Genomic DNA, 16,751 nt, shown 5'->3' with positions numbered 1-16,751 from the left:
AAAGGGCAATGTATACTCACTGTGTACAGACACTGAGCTGAAGATAGTTTTCAGTTGATGTCTTGTCCAGCAAGGGATTTAAGAAGAATGAGGGCGATTCTGAAGACACCGCTAAGTTGAATGACCAGGAGACCTACAAATTGAGAATAAAGTAAGATCATGCTTCAATTTTGAAATGCCACGTAGACTTGCACAAGAATTGCTGAGAATTTCTCCACCTGTTCTTATATAATGATCAAGCCTTGCTGTGATTCAAAGTGACTATATACCAGAAGAAACTCAGTATTTCGATTTATCCCTGCAGGTGGAATGGCCTACGAACTTTTGATCTCTAACTGCCTTGACCAACCCAACCACATGACGACAACATTTCCTTGGACTGCTTCAAACTTTTTCTTTAAAGATGTTAAAACAACATGAACTGCATTGTACACAAGCTTTCAGCTCAACTCAGGGTATTGAAACATAAAATATCACATGCAAGGGATGATTTAAAACATCTGTTTGTGAACGTGAACAGTTCATTTATGAAATATTACACTGCAAGGGCATGGTGTGCAGAATAAAGTTTATTATTTTGTAAGTTCCATTTAATCCAGAATGTGGGTCAAAGTGGAGTATAGGTCGGCTCATGTCAAAAGTAAACAATAATGAAAAACACAAACTCTGTAAAACAGTAACCCACAAAGCACCTTACTATTTTGTCAGTTTGTTTATTCATCATCAGACGAAAATCACACGTGAAACCACTATAAAGTGAAAGGGTTCTCATCCAAGGACGGCCACTTGAAGCTTTCGACAACCCACAACACATCATGAGCAACGTCCAGGGCATTGCTGATGCAGCACTTCTTGAGTGAGCAACATGCACAGGATACACAATGTGCAGGTTGGTCAACCTCTGCAGTCAGCCTTTATGCACCCTTCGGTTATCACCAGCCAGACAATTGTATGAGCATGAGCACAGTCCTTAAAGTGCTGGTTTCCTTTGACAGCAGCTTCAGAACTTCCATACCATGTTCACAGGCTATAGTGGCCACCCACATGACAGGTTAAATAACAGGCATAAAGACGACCTTACATGGCTGGTCTCCATGCCCATTTAGGCACTGCGACGAGTGATCAAGGACTTCTTTTACTGTAGCACGAACACCATTACCTAGATTTGACATCTTTGTGTACAGGGCAGAGTAGACTTCTGTTAATTGAAGCTTGGCAGGAGTGCAAGAACTGACCAAATTATCCAGAGAATCGAATTCTAAAAGAAAGGCTAGATGTGTTAACATTCCATCCTCTGCTCGTCAAATCAATGCATGATAATCAATGGCCCCTGCACTATGAAGAACCGACTTTATAATGCAGGTTGTGCTACATGCCAATGTACTTTTAAACATCCGACTCATGAGAAAATACATCTGGGGCATTAAGTCTAGCTTCTTCGCAGTCAGACGCACCCATAGAGTAGCATTTCTTTCAAAATCCTCAATGCTCTTGTCAGTGCTGCTCAATGCTGCTCAGAGTTGTGCAGTCCCTACAGGACATTTTTCCTTCATGGTAGCATTAAAAAAAAATCAAATGAACTCCTGACAGGAAGTCGCAGGTTGCTGTCTACAGTGGGAGATGGCACCTCTTCACCAAAATCAGCATCTCTCAGTTAGGGCCATTAGAAGCTTTTTAAAGTCCACTGCTCCTTCTAGTATCTCGTTTTTATTTATCTTGCTCTCTTTCTGAGAGAACCTTCTGCACATTTGTCTAGCGTGCTTTCCCACTGGGAATAAAAATAAACAGAACTGTTGCCTCAACCTGCATACCGTATTTACACGATTGCAGGTCGACCCATTTTTTCAAATTTGGCAATCCAATGTTGGGGGGTCGACTTAGAATCGAAACCGAACCGTGTACCGCTAGTAACGGCAAGAGAAACGAGAAATCAGGGGTGCTACGGCGTGGTTACAACTTTGCACCTACGTTGTTATGGTTACGGTAGAAGCGTAGCGTAATAATTTACTGTATTGCATACATTTTGATTGCGCGCACCACGAGCGCACGGCTCTTGTGGGAGCATCGATCATGGAAGAGCCGCCGTTTAGGGGGTATTGGTAGCTGGCGGAAGAGCCGCCGTTAGGGGGGGTATTGGTAGTTGGCAGAAGAGCTTTTCTTTGAAGTACGATTGTTTTCGACGGCCGCTCGCATCTGTCACTTCTGCTGTTGTGCTGAATCGTCGCGCCTGTCATGAGTGCCAAGAACTTTCGGCGCTCGTTCTCAGCAGCGTTCAAACGGGCTGATATCCTCCATGTTGAGGAAACTAACAACTGCGCAGTGGGACGCAAGTCTGGGAGTCAGTGAACGTGTGGTGCGGCAGTGGCGGCTTCAGCGCGAGAAAATTTGGCCTCTCTGGCTACTGTGTGCGGGTGGGTCCTCTCTGCGTAGGGGGCTGTACCGCACGATGTCGTGGTGCGGTCGTTCGCGAAGTGTGGACTCACTTTTGATGACGACGTGCTTTGGGACCGCAGCAGCTATGACGGCAGCAGTACCAGTGAGGTCAACTCTAGTGACGATGAGTAGTCTTAGCAACCCCATCAATAAATTTCCCTTGTGTGAAATGCACTCGCGTGGTTTTTCTCCCCACCCCCGCCCAGCGATATGCAGCGACCGTGGCCGAAATCGCACCCGCTACCTCGGGTTCAGCAGCGCGACACTATAGCCCCTGAGCTATCGTAGTGGGCAAGCTTGGTAGAAACACTGGCATAGTAGTTGTCAAGTCTTCCTCAAATAAAGTGGTCAAACTTACCAAGATTATGTCACTGACAGCGAAGCAAAACAGTGTGCAATGTAAAGCACAACAACAGATTCAATTACTTTGTCAATTAAGGGCATAGTGTGCCAAATTCCACTACCCTGTGGCAGAGCCTGTATCAGGCAAACTGAGTGATGTTTAAATGAACGTCTGAAAGAGTAACAGAAATGGCCAAATGGAAGGCTAAGGTCACCTTGCTTCTCATTGTTACAATTGTGGGTGTGGCTCATATCTTGACAACAACACGGTTAAGTTTCATTTAAGAGATTACTACACATGAGATTGTCAAGGCAGCAACAATGCTGAGTGATGATTACGAGTGCGTGAGTTTGCCATCAGTTTCTTTCTCCAAGAAAGAATTTGATTTTCTAGATGGTAGCTGGTGGTAGATGAATGCGTTTTGCCTTTGTACATGTGCTACTGCTTCATGTGACTGGCTTGGTTTCCCTCTGCTCTTTTTTTACAGTGTAAGCTGTTATGGGCTCATTCCAATAGCCATTTCGGTTCGCGATGGTGTCCGCCGCCGCCGCCGCCTCTGCCGACAGTGTCCCCGTGACACTAACCGCTATTGCCGGAAATGTACCCGGTTTGCGCCGGCATCGAACCCCGGCCTGCTGCGTGGGAGTCAGATACTCTACCACTGAGCCACGCAAGCACTTGCCGTCAGGTAGTGTAAAAATGCCCTATAAACGTGCCCTAGGCATGCGCGCAGGCACAGATGACGAGATGCGATTCAGACGTGGCGCGCAATCAACGTGATCCCAAGCCTCCACCAGTATGGTGGCACCGTCTAGTTAAGGCGCCTGCAAATGTAGAGCTATGTGCATGGCTACAACCAGGTATCATCGGACTCAGTCAGCAGACTGCTGTGCAGAGAGCATTACAAGCCGCAGCTCTCCGTCGACGCCGGGTGGACAATTCAGATCGTTCTCGTCAAAACGAGGCGAAGAGACTTTGCCACAAATACCCTTTTGTGCGTGGTGCCGAAATTGGAGCTACTCTTGAGTCGCTCCACCAGCTTATGCTGTGACTGTGCTGCGTGTGCCGCGCAGGCCTGCGACTTTGTTAGCTTTGTTTCAGCATGTACAATATGATAAATTCAAAGTGTCTGGCTGAAAGTTGGCACGTGTGCCTATCATTCAGTGTTCTCTTATTCCACACTAAGAATGTAACTATTGGTGGCTGTTTTCCAAATTGTGCCAGTTTTTATCAGGCCACTGGTCTCATTGTGGAAAATAGGTTGCTTCACGATTTTATATTGTGAAAATTGACAATATTGTAACAGACCGATGAATTGAGCTAGTTGGTGAACATTCATTGTTCTTATGCTATGTACACCCATAAGAAAACGTATACGAGCCATGGGAGTGCAAGGCAAACTGCATCGACGCACTACCCTCCGGAGTGCCGTTGTGCAAGCGCGTACTATCATATCTGATGGCTTGTCGTGTTGCTTTACTTGTTGATGGATGCTGCTTGTCGACTTAACACTCAACAGGCAGCCACCTGTGCCAATTCCTTTGCTCAGTCATATCTCTGCCACTGTTTCACTGAGTTGCGGCGACAGAGCTGACTGGCGCTCCTTCATGCATTGCTTTTCTTCGGTTTACATGCATCCTACCAACTTCTCTCGCGTATTTTGATGACACGGGTAGAATGCTTGCTTCTTCCTGCAGCATGGTCTTATCGGAAGCGCTTCCAATATTTGCTCATGACATGCTGCTGCTACTTTCATAGACTAAAGTGTCAATAGACTGTTGCAATCCTTTTATGAGACAAAGGACACCGACTGGAAAACCTTGCTTGGATAAGCGGCAGCAAATATTGGAAGTGCTTCTGATAACATAAGGCTGCAGAACCACAGTCACGAGAGAGTCACCAACAAGCACGAGAGAAGGCAGTAGGCTGCGCGATAACCGAAGAAATGAGAGGTGTGATAGACACGCGAGCCAACTCTACTGCAGTCACTCAGTGAAACAGCGGCACAGATTCTCCGGAGCAGAATAAGTGGCACAGGCTGCTGCCCGTTAAATGTTTAGTTGGCGAACAGGATAGCTCTTTAAGAGAATCAACGTGGCATGCCAGCAGATATGAAGGGACGTGCATGCACACCGCCACTCGAGGGCTAGTCTCAACAGCAGGCATAGTGCCGGAAGATGGCGCGTCGATGCAGTTTGGCACATTCTCCCGTGGTGTTTATACTTTTGCTCACAGTTGTACAGCACACACTAACGGGGATGAGAAGAACACTGACATAGAAAAGCTCAAACTGACACGAAGTACAACTTAATCGTGTCAGTTTGCTTTCCCTCCTGGTCAGTATTCCTTTCATCCCCTCTAGTGTGTGCTCTACATAGCTCAAGAACTATGACATTAGGATCCCCGAGCAGACTTACCAGCTTTGGCTATGAAAACACTCATAGGTCTATAACAGAGTAAAAAACTAATTTAAGGAACTATTATGTGCTTCATAATAGCTGTAAATCTGAACAACTGAAGCCTGGGACAAAGCTACCACATACATGACTGGTTCAAATAGTTCTTTCATAAATGGTCAACATAGTGCTATATGTTTCACAATGTATGCAAAGCGTCCAGACACTTACCTGCAACACTGCCACTCCAAATCCTGTTGCTTCAATCTGAACGTACTTGAGGTCAGAAGGCAGCTGATAATCAACAGACACAATTGTAAAAAAACAGTCAATACACTGTTCATAAAATAAAGCCTTGAAAAACTTGTTAGCACTTCTAGAAAGATATACAGTTAAACCTCAATATAACACTTCAATATAACAAAGTATTTCACTTTTTATAATTTCTTGTCCATAGAACACCATGCATTTAGAACCTCGATATAACGAAGTGCGTTTATACGCAATTTCTATTATAACGAAATTTCATTGCCACCGCAAGGGAAGACCGCGACAACAAATGCAAACTTCCACGGATGCAGATGGCCAAATGGTTGAATTACAAGTGGTACCTTGCTCATGCACCTAAAACCAAGAGCAACCGCTGAAAGGTTCCTCTTGGTCATGTGGCACGAAATTTGAGAGGTGCGTTTGCAAGAACGCTTCTTAATTTTCAACCATTTGACAATTTGTGAGTGGGGGACAGGTTGGTGCGAGTCTCATTTTCTAGCACGGCTGAGCGCATACTCAGCTCATGCGCCCTGTTTTGGAGGCTATCGCATGTGCAAGGTTTGGGTGGGTGAGCCAAGATGACCGTGGCTTCATGTGCACTGTCTTCCTATGCGTTTAGTGCTAGAGTTCGTGCAATCTTGAGTTTCAGAGACATGTTGAAGCGAGAGCCAGACAAAGTGTTCTCTCCCCTCTGCTTGCGCTCTTCATTATAGCATCGTCCAACTGCGGGTGACACTATCAACTGTGGGGGCAGAGGAGACACGAAAGCGTCGCTGGCTTCTCTTCGTACTGCTGATGTGAAGATATCGTCGACAAAGCGTGAAACTATCTTTCATTGACAATTCTCAAATTCAGCAATATGAATTTTTTTAAATTTAAGTTTGCTTTTTCCGATAGTCCTACCATTCGGAAAATTTTGCAGCCTCTTCCATGCAAGAAAAATCCATCGGCAACTGTACTTATTTACCTAAAAGGTCAAATTTTAACGCAACAAAATGACCGTTAACGAAGCAAATTGACGATTTCACCGACTTCGTTATATCAAAGTTTAACTGTATGCGCGATATGCATTTCATCTTACTTTAACATTTGGAACCGTCGTAACTGTTTCACTTATCGAGGACATATTTATAAAGAAAACTATAAATGATAGCTTCAGAATTTGCTTTTGCAACACATGGTCACAAGAAAAAACTTTTTGCCAATACAGCAAACAATGGTTCACATACATACTCCAGAACTTAAAAGGAAGTTTTAACTTGGGGGCTCCTATCTAAATACAAGGGAATGGAGATATACTTTTATTCGGAAACCACTGCTAAAATTTGATGATGTTTGTTGCATTTAAAATAGTTAAAATCTAGTGACTGTTGGAGCAAAATTTTGAAATAGGACAGAAATTGCAAATTTTCAGAAAGTGACGCTATTACGTTTACAACTATAGCTTAGCAATGAAAAACTATCACAATTTTGTAAACTGCATCTCTAAAGTGGACAAAATTGCTGCATTATACATGCAGTGATGCTACTGGCCCATCCCCTTTCGGAGCAGCTTTTGGAGCAGCCAAAAATGCGTTTCGGAGCAGTAAAATGGACTTTCAGAGCAGGTCTATGAAAGCAATTACAAACTATTATATGGGGATTTTACAGTTGGCAATGCATGTGAAAGCAGTAAGTGGTCACTGGTTCATAAATTCAATCCACACACTAAAAATGACCCCCCCCCCCCCCCTTTATCGCAGTCCTTAGTGTGGACTACGACAAAGCCGTGGTTGTCCTAAGATGTGCTTGAATAGCACAGAAGAACTTGGACGGGCTACGTGGAGCATTAGGAAACGTTTGGCAACCTTCAGCGTGATTTTGCTCCTATAAATGTATTCTATAAGATGGAGCACTCTTTTGTAAAAAGTTACCGCCAGCGGTATGAAAAGCTTACGTAGTTTTTCCTGTGCTGCGATTTATTGATAACCATCTACAGTCAGTCAATTTTTCAGACTCCCTAGGGGCCGCGAAAACATCTGAAAAATCGGGCAGTCCAAAAAAAAAATTGAATGTATGCCTTTTACTGCCCTCAGGGGCTCAAATCACCACAGGTGCATCGGTAATAGCTTTGAAGGCTTGTCGTTGTGCTCGTACTGCGATAGAAGACGGCAAATGCACGCGTGTATAATTAAGGAATACATACTGTGTCCCGTTACAATTGCCCTTACTTTTGGTATGCTTCACTGCGTAACATGACTGTAGTGAGGCGAAGCTGACTTTCAGGACAAGGCACTATACAATGCGTTACGCTTTCCAAGCTTGGAAGCCACTGGGGAGGATTACAAATGTGGAGTCAGTGCCATTGCTGACAGCGGGGAATTCTTTCAATGAAAAACACGGCACCAAAAAAGAAGAGCCTTGGTAGTGAACGTAGAAGCAGGTTGGCCAAGAGTTGGCGTGGTGGTGGCTGCGGCTGCCAGCAGATCTGCGTGCAAGAGCGCCTGTTCGAGGCGGCAAGACACTGAAAATGGCAGCACTGGTGGCTTCGATAAAGTCGTTTCGGACCCGCGGTCATGGCCAAAAGTCCGGAAAATCGGATGGCGAAGAGTTTTTACATCTGAAATTTTAGACGTTCTTATGCATTGACTATATGGGGAAAGTGGCGGTGCCGCGAAGGCGTGCGGAAAATGGGTCGTTTACTGTACTTGAAATGCTGCAATGGTCGACACAGCTATAGCGGTTCACTTTCGCTCGTCACGCAGCTCAATGTGCGTCACACACCGCCACAAAGTGCAGATATACGCATGGGACCTTTGACTGTGCACATGTAACGTTGTCGGATTAGGCTGTGATCAGCGAATTCAGTTTGGAGCATTCTGCCTACACGTGCGCTTTCACCATCCCGTCCAGTAAGTGCAAAACAAACTTCGCGAAAGCGTTCGCGGTAGTTGCCGGCATGTCAATCACTGACCACAAATCTGCTTCCAGCCACCAGTCTAGCCCGTGACCTCACACCCAATCACCGAAGCGGTTTATTGGTCTGAACATATTGGAGGCCATCTCGCCGCGACGACCATGCCCATCACCGCGTCGGCTGGCAGCAAATTTTTGTCACGGACACGTATGATACAACAAGTCTTAACCAGCGGCGCTTCCTCAGTATCCAGCAGCGAAAGTAGCCGAGTTGACCAAAATCTTGGCCGTATGCCATTCTTACGCTGTGAAATTGCCATGCCAAGAAAAGTGGGGGCGACAAATTGATTGCGAAAAATTGTTCACGGCCACTGCGTCCACGTCAATGTTGGAAAAATCGACCGAGACACCATACAGCATCCGAAACTTCAGTCAGCGTTTTACATTGGTCATACAGGAGTGCGCGGTCTGTATCGGCGCCAGCGCGATCGCTCGCTGCTGCCTGAAGAGCAAGGTTATCCCATTGCCTAAGCAATCCGCACGCGTCGGGGTGGAAGGTATTGAATATAGACAGCAACCCACGGAAGAAACAGCAGTACGATCCCGTGACTCAGTTCACCACGGAACTAATGCAGCCGCTGATCCCCGCAATTACACTTTCTATGGTGCGGTAAAACAGCGCTTGAGGGCATAGTTCCGTTTTTGAAAGCCCGAGCAACCCTTTTGGCGCAGAGTGGGTGCAGATTTCTCATATTTTACTGAAATGTAGCAGGATGTAGCAGAGTTAGCCTCTCGACGCAGTTCGGCGCAAATGGCGCAGCGGTAGCATCACTGTACATGACTCTCAATTACCCTACTAATATGCGAGTAGGACTTTTGCAAAACCCTTGAAAAAACTGTAACAAACTCACGGAAGATATAAATTGGTTTGTACACTTTAGACGCTGTAACAGATACAGCTTACAAAATTGCAATACTTGTTCCAGTGCAGAGTTGCGAATTTGTAAACTTAATGCTTCTAACTTTTCTTACACTTCCAAATTTTTGTTAAAAAGTCCAGGGCCTAAATGAAAATTCTACTTCTTACAGTCACTAGAATTCCACTTTTTCTCCTAAATGCAACTAATTTCCTTCAAATCGGTCCAGAGGTTGCCTCATAAAAGCATTCCTGCATTTTACATATTTGAATAGGCGGTATCAGAGTTCCCTCCAAGCTAAAGTTACCTCTTAAGTTTAAAACTAGAATCCTCTGAAACCTGTGGGGGTATTCTGCGAGTGTCGACCTAGTGGACTGTTGATTTCGGCTGCTGCTGAAGTGCCGAATGGCTGGGCTGGGATACGAGTGACAACCAGCCTGCCTCCTCCTCGCTCGTACTGCTCCAGCCAATCGGCAGCGGCCGAAATGGACAGTCCACTAGGTGGACACTGAACATTCGTGGGTCCCCCAATGTTGTGTAGCCTGCCTGTGAATTACAAATGCCAAAAATTTTACGCGTGGTGAATTCGCAAAGAGGAATTGCACAGTGATGTTCATAAACATCCTTTCATTTTTGAAGACTGACAGTGAGAAGATCAGAGCAATCAAAGACAGTTCGAACAGTACAAATTTGTATAATACATTAGTGTAAATATATTTCAACAGTCCAGAATGCAGAAGCCACGTCACGATCACCGTAATGAACAAGTGCATAATTCAAATTTCTGGGGCTTCTCCTATTTCTGGCATGCAACCACTGATGTTCTCGCATATTAGTTTCCAACTTTCTAGCATAAACGTGACTACAGGTTGAAATATTTTCAAGAACATGTTTCGTAAAACCGCTGAGGCACAGGCAGATAATTAGCTTTCCATTGAACTAAGAAATTAGGCACCTCAACAATAAGTCATCTTCTAGAGGATCTTGCACATTCACCACCATGGCCCTGAGCAACACTATTCTAACCCTCTTGGCCTTCATACAGACCCAAAAAGCAGACTTAGGGTCAGCCACTTCCTTGGTGCAATTAATAAAGCATTACATGCAACATGCAAAACGAACTTGCAGATCTTATTGGTGACATGATGTCCTACATCTTCATTCCATTTTCATTTATATTTAATATTAAAAATTAACATTAATCTTCTCATAGAATTAAAGATACTGCAACTCCCATATGTTTCCTTGGCTTCAATGGCTGTTGCCTTCTTCACTAGCATTCCCTGAAATCACTTCAGTGGTTTCCATGTTCCAGTGGTATCCAATAATTGCATGTTAACAAGTACAGTGGTTGTTGAACATGTACAATTTCATGTGTTCAGATACAAATTCCAAACATAGCTCTTCCTAGAACCCTACAACTTTTTTTTCCAAGTAAAAATTGAGAACATCCTTATCTGTTATCTGAACATCGATGTCTATTATAATAAATTTGTGAAACATGACATGCCTAATAAAAAAACTACTGCATAGAATGAACTTAAACATCTAGTTATACATCATCACTAGTTCACCACGAGCAAATCCTTTGGCAAAGAAAACTATAGTGAAAAGATGCATGTAGCTAAAAATTTAGTACAGAAGCACACAATACATTTACGCAATATATTTAGTGACCCGATGACTAGCCAATCTTCATGCCTACCTCAAGGCGTTGCAGTACAAGGGCGTTGTTACTGTTAATCTTCAGGATGCGGCTTCGTCCATCTCCATACTTCACACTGGCATCTATAGCAATTGTCTGGGACACAACTCTGGCTGCTACTCGTGCCAACGCTTGAATGCCTATTACTGTATCCTGCAAAAAATTGAATAACCTGTGTTACATTTCTTCAAATATTTTGCTTCACTAAACAGTTGAAGCAAGCCTGTCTGAAACAAAGCTTTGTGGTGCAACAGTGTGCAGAGATATAACATAGTTGCTCTAACTAACATGCAGATACGTCACCCAACTAACTTTCGAAATTCTTATGTGTGTTGATGCATGCAAGAAGTAGTTACAGGTACAGCCAGTGAGCTGTGGTTGATTACAGACAACAGTAAATGCTCATAATCAAACAAAATCTTCTTAAACCACTCCTTTGCTTTGGCATCAGCATTAACTGACAATGCAAATTTCAATAACAATATTTCCTACTTGTCATCATCATTACAAGTAACTAGAAATGAGTACCTGAGTAGAGCTGTAGCCACCATTTTCATTCTGCTGGGAAACAAGCCACCTCATCACAGGAATGGCATTGCCAATGTCACCCCTTTCAGTTAGGGTAAGCAAAGCATATGCCGTCATCTCAACATCCTTGAAGTTGGGCTTGAAGAAATAGTCAGACTGCTTATCTGTGGTATTGACAGCCAGGGTCGGGTCCTTCCAATGGATGGTGTCATCTGTGAGTAAAATTTGAGTCTTGTATATCACATACTAAACAGATACAGAGGGAAGAAGCATAAATTCTGTGAAAGCAAATTAATACAGTAGAACCTCGTTGCAAAAAGTCGCATATGCCATGAAAATACGTGCATCAGATATTCATTATATATTCGTTGGATGCTGATATCAGCAAGGAACATTCCAAATTTACTGATGATGAACAAAGATATAATTTGTCATGTCTATGTTCATTATTTCAAGGTTCGACTGTACCATTATTGTAAGACAATAGATAACTGAATGAAGAAATTCAAAAAGTTCAGAATGAAAGAAGAGAAAAACGTAAAACTGCAAGCCCAAATTCCAAGAATAAATGGCTTAAGCTCATGCCTTTAACACACCTTCTCTCGTTGATAGAGAAAGAAGCTTCTGGAAAGCACTGTCCTGTGCACTGTGCCCCGATAGGTGCAAAGCGTAAGTCACCAAGGACACAACATAGGGATCATTGGTTGTTCGCAGCTCCTTCAGAAGATAGGCCTCTGCTGCTTGGATTATGCCAGGATGTGTCTGCTTCGCCTGATAATGCAGTGTAAAAAAAACATCTATTAAGACAAGGCAGTACAAGGTCCCCAAAAGCATACACATTATGAAAGGCTGCATTCAGGTCATTTATTAGGCTTCAAGATAAAAAAAAAAGTTCGGTAAAAAATGAAAAAGATATGCTCCATAGTAATAAGAATGCTGTGGCAAGAGGCCAGAGCATCAGAAAAAAACTGCAGGAGAATTAGTGGCCATCGACAAATATTAAAGGGGTTCTGCAACATCTCACGAATCTCTTCTGAACAAATTTTTCAACAAGAGTTCTGTATGAACTCTTTTTTTCGATTTATTTTACAGACAGTAAAATAAATCGCAGTTCACCACCTCCGAGGCGGCACCATGCTGCACTCTTTAGGCTTATTTTTTTATCTCATCCATCTAACCTGGTTACAGCCAGTTTTAGGCATGTAGCCTGAATGCTGCGCTTTCACTCCTTTTCCAATCTAACATGCCTAATCCAGTAGAGCCACATTCAGCAGTGCAGTTTGCCACGTTCACTCAGTCTGCTCTTTCCTCTTTAATTTTAGTGGCTTGCTTTTTCCACCATTCAGCCAATAGCCATTTCATGCCGAGTTATGTCAATTTGTCAACATTTACAGGAAGCCACCCTTTCAGCACAACCGTATTATTGCTACATGAGCAAGTACATTATTTGACTCAGCTTTTCCCGACAATTATTCTAACGAATAAGCATGTTAATTTATCACATTCCAAAGGTGTTGTAGGAACCCTTTAAGTTGCAGTGCAGCCTTGAGCACTGCACGGGCCTAATTATTTGGCCCAGGCACAGCGCATCATATGAAGCCTAAGCCCAGGCTTGGCCTGGCCTGGGTCCACACTTGCATGACCAAGCCCGGCCCAAGCCTGCCAGAAGACCTCTATGTGCACAAGCCCTAAATATGTCATAGCTTAGGTGGTATATCGAAAGACATCACAATAAAAACTGCACTGGCACTAAAACAATGCAATAAAAAACTTTTTTTTCAACAGAGCAAGTGTACAGCTGGCATTAAAAAACTGAAAAAAGGCAAAAGCTGGGTAAAAAAATTTCTGCCAAGGCATTTTATTTAAACTCTTGTGAACAGTTAAAAACACTATAAGCTCTAGCATACACATTTGTGAAACAGTTCTTGATTAATAAATAGGTCTAGCAGCAAGAAAAAGTTTGGAATTATATTAGGTGTACAGAAAGTAAAAGCAGCTCAAATTTCAAATTCACATATTCCAACTTAGGCATGGAAATAACAAAGGAGGCAATGATCATGTACAGTAGCATCAAGCTAAAGCTATCACAATACATAGCTAACAGCATGTCCTCCTTTTTCATTTGAAATTAGGAAGCAAATTTCCGTCACATAAAGCACAGTTACACATGCATGAATGGAGAATGAGCTGCTACATAGACCCTAACGAGCAAACTTCGAAGCACTTCTATAGACTGAAGGCCCATGAACATCGTGAATTCAGTTAAGGTGGAAGCCATCTATGTGTACTGCAGTGACTATTAAGCAATCTTCAATGTGGTGCAACATATAAAATTAAGTAAAGCAGCGCAACTGTAATTATCATACAGAATGCGGTAACGGTCATTGTATCAAAAATCAGGTTCTGTAATATTTTTTTGTAGAAACAAAAAAATTATTATAACTTCAGCCATTTATTTTGTTTGCTAAGGTAATTAAGAGTCTTTCCACTAAGAGTTTTTCCAACCTGCAACTTCACACAATTTCGTCTTAGATCTATGCAGAGCCCGCGCATGCGGGAAGACCTGACTAAGGCCCATCAGTGAACAGGCCCACGGCTTCAGGTTCAAGCCCCCAACCTATGCCCACCAGAAAATGCTTACTCAGCCTGGGCTTTCCGGTAGGCCTGGGCCCGTGCAGTGCTATAGTATTGGAGGCCATATTTATCAGCAGGCCATCCCACTATATATACTATCTAGTTTGTTTTTATTTTCCACCACACCATATCTCACAGTTCATGTGGCGTTACTCTTTTTGCCATTTGTTATTCTGAGATTAGATTAGATTATGGGGTTTTATGTGCCAAAACCACAATCTCATTATGAGGCACGCCTAGTGGGGGACTCCGGAAAATTTTGACTACCTGGGGTTCTTTAACGTGCACCTAAATCTAAGTACACGGGTGTTTTCGCATTTCGCCCCCATCGAAATGTGGCCGCTGTGGCCGAGATTCGATCCCGCGACCTCGTGCTTAGCAGCCTAACAACATAGCCACTAAGCAGCCACGGCGGGTCATTTGTTATTCTGAGTTATTTTCAGACATCATTTCAGCTCTTTCGTTTACTTCCAGTCATTAAAAGAGATTTTGCATTGCACAGAAGAAACTACTTGCCTTGTTTTCCAGGAGGGCAATCATGACATAAGCTGTCAATGCAGGTCCACTCCCAGCGCCACTCTAGAAAGAAAGGGCGTTAAGTTCAAGCAAAATTATTTGGCCAAGCACAATGACATTGGAAGTGCACACCTAACTTGCACCAATCAAGCCTTGCAGCACTGCAAGGCTGCATCAATTCAACACAAGATACAGTGGAATCTCGTTGGTACAACTCTGTATAATACCTTCTTCGGGATAATATGTTTTGTTTTCTTTTCCCAGGCCACCATCCTAGAAGAGCAATGTATTTTCGTATGATTATTGTGATCGCGTTTTCACCTGAAATTTGATAATGTGACTGCAGAAGTGGGCTTTTACTGGGATTTCTAAAACTCATAGCTTTATATTCCAGTGTACTAGCTTAAACAACATTCCAACGACCCACGAACAAAGTGTGAAGCCACAGCCACACGGAAGGCAAAATGCATGCGGCGCACCGCTGGCGGTAAAACGCTCCTGCGGCAGCACAGCCACACTGACTAGCGGTGTGCCGCTGCTCAGTTCAGTGAGGAAACGGCATCTTTTTTTTTTTTAACTTCCAAAACAACTTTTTTCGGACATACCAAAGAAGAAAGTGTAGCACAAACTGATGAGCTATTTCAGTGTCGCTGAATAAAAGTGCGTTGGCTGCAGTTCGTGTGGCGTTGACTGATGCCACACGAACCTTTGCTATTGAGTTGGTCACCGAGTATGCATATTTTCATAGTTTCTGTAGCCTGCTTTGGACAATTTTCGGATGATACGGTTTACTTTCCGGTTCCCGTGAAGATAGTATCAATGAGATTCCACTGTATATCAATTTATGCAAAAATCGGCATCTCCACATCAATCGCCAAGTTCATTTTAAGCACATACCTGCATTGGTTTGTAGATAATTTCTCCAGGTTCGTTAAATGAGCCGTCACCCTGCTGGCGTGCCACGAGCCAAGCAGTGGCATTTTCAAGTACTTTGGGGTCAATAACTGTGTATGGTGAAGCCTGAGCAAAACTCTTGAGCACAAATGCTGTCAACCATGTGCTGCCACTCTTGTCTGTGTTGCCAAAAGCACTGAACGAATTGTCATCACGCTTGTATGTCAGCTCTCGTTGGTAGCCTATAGTGATCAAACAAATAGCAACAAATCAATGGACACAAACCTTAGGGAATGACAGTACTAATGCAACCTGAAAGACAACCTTTTATTAGGTCACACACAGAATGCTTTATCTCCAGTACCCTCGTATATCAACAAAGTCAGAACAAGGATATCCAATGACACTGCATTCTAAAGAAACCAAAGACTCAACGTAGCAAGTTACGAGAATTTGTCTTGTACTAAAAACAAGCCCTAAATAACAACACGTTTCAAAATCTGTGACATACCAGCATGAAAAAGAATTCGTAAGGATTCTTTGCAGTCATAAGGAAATCAACATTCCAAGATGAACAATTCAGGAAAAGAGAAGTTTGGCCTTTTTTTAAGTCATAAAACTTTTTCTTTCTTCTGCCAAAAAAATGAAAAATACTTTAGCAGTCAACTGATTTAGTGATTATAGGATTTGGTAGAAATTGATTTAGAATTTTAGATTTTAGAATTTTATTTCTCCACTGTTCTGGTCGCCAGAACAGTGGAGAAAATTGGCGCAAAAGTTAGAATTGCACTTCTTACTGGTACAATCCGTCATGGGAGTAGCAGTTATATGAAATTCTAAACCTTTAATTAATGGGAGCAGAAAGAAATGTGGTGCCCTGTAATAGAACTCAGTATACATGGCATCATACTTGGTATAGATCAAGGGGCCTTTTATTATTAATGCCTTGTATACAGTAGACCCCCTCTCAGACTAACACAGAGGGAGCCTGGGAGCTGGTTCACAGAAGTCCACTAAAGTCCACTTAATTTACAAGAATTAAAGAAAGACTCCTGAACTGTTCAGCTCATCAGGATTTACACGGAGTCAGTCTTAAAGGAAGTCTACAAGTACATGGATTTTTTTTTAATGCGTTTTCACTACAAGCTAATGTGTCTATATATGCAGCAATGTATTTCATAAGCGCTTGCATCTGATATCTGTGGCATGCAACAAAAGCT

The 16,751-nt window shown here is 43.1% G+C and overlaps 1 protein-coding gene across 3 annotated transcripts in view; it reads right to left on the bottom strand.

Moving 5' to 3' along the window:
- LOC119435435 (CD109 antigen-like) overlaps positions 1-16,751 on the bottom strand; it is a 126,537-nt gene that overhangs the window by 13,874 nt on the left and 95,912 nt on the right. For all 3 annotated transcript variants that reach the window (XM_037702296.2, XM_037702306.2, XM_049672657.1), the window contains 7 exons: positions 15,535-15,773; positions 14,638-14,700; positions 12,084-12,258; positions 11,488-11,699; positions 10,960-11,112; positions 5,404-5,466; positions 21-133 (listed from right to left, as the gene is read on the bottom strand). In XM_037702296.2, the coding sequence (XP_037558224.1) occupies positions 21-133; positions 5,404-5,466; positions 10,960-11,112; positions 11,488-11,699; positions 12,084-12,258; positions 14,638-14,700; positions 15,535-15,773 (1,018 nt within the window). The remainder of the gene's footprint in view (positions 1-20; positions 134-5,403; positions 5,467-10,959; positions 11,113-11,487; positions 11,700-12,083; positions 12,259-14,637; positions 14,701-15,534; positions 15,774-16,751) is intronic.

This window comes from Dermacentor silvarum, chromosome 1, assembly GCF_013339745.2.
Source record: "Dermacentor silvarum isolate Dsil-2018 chromosome 1, BIME_Dsil_1.4, whole genome shotgun sequence".
Classification (NCBI taxonomy): Eukaryota; Metazoa; Arthropoda; class Arachnida; order Ixodida; family Ixodidae; genus Dermacentor; species Dermacentor silvarum.
Note: the sequence above shows the minus strand (reverse complement) of the source record. Positions and strands in the feature narration are given on the sequence as shown.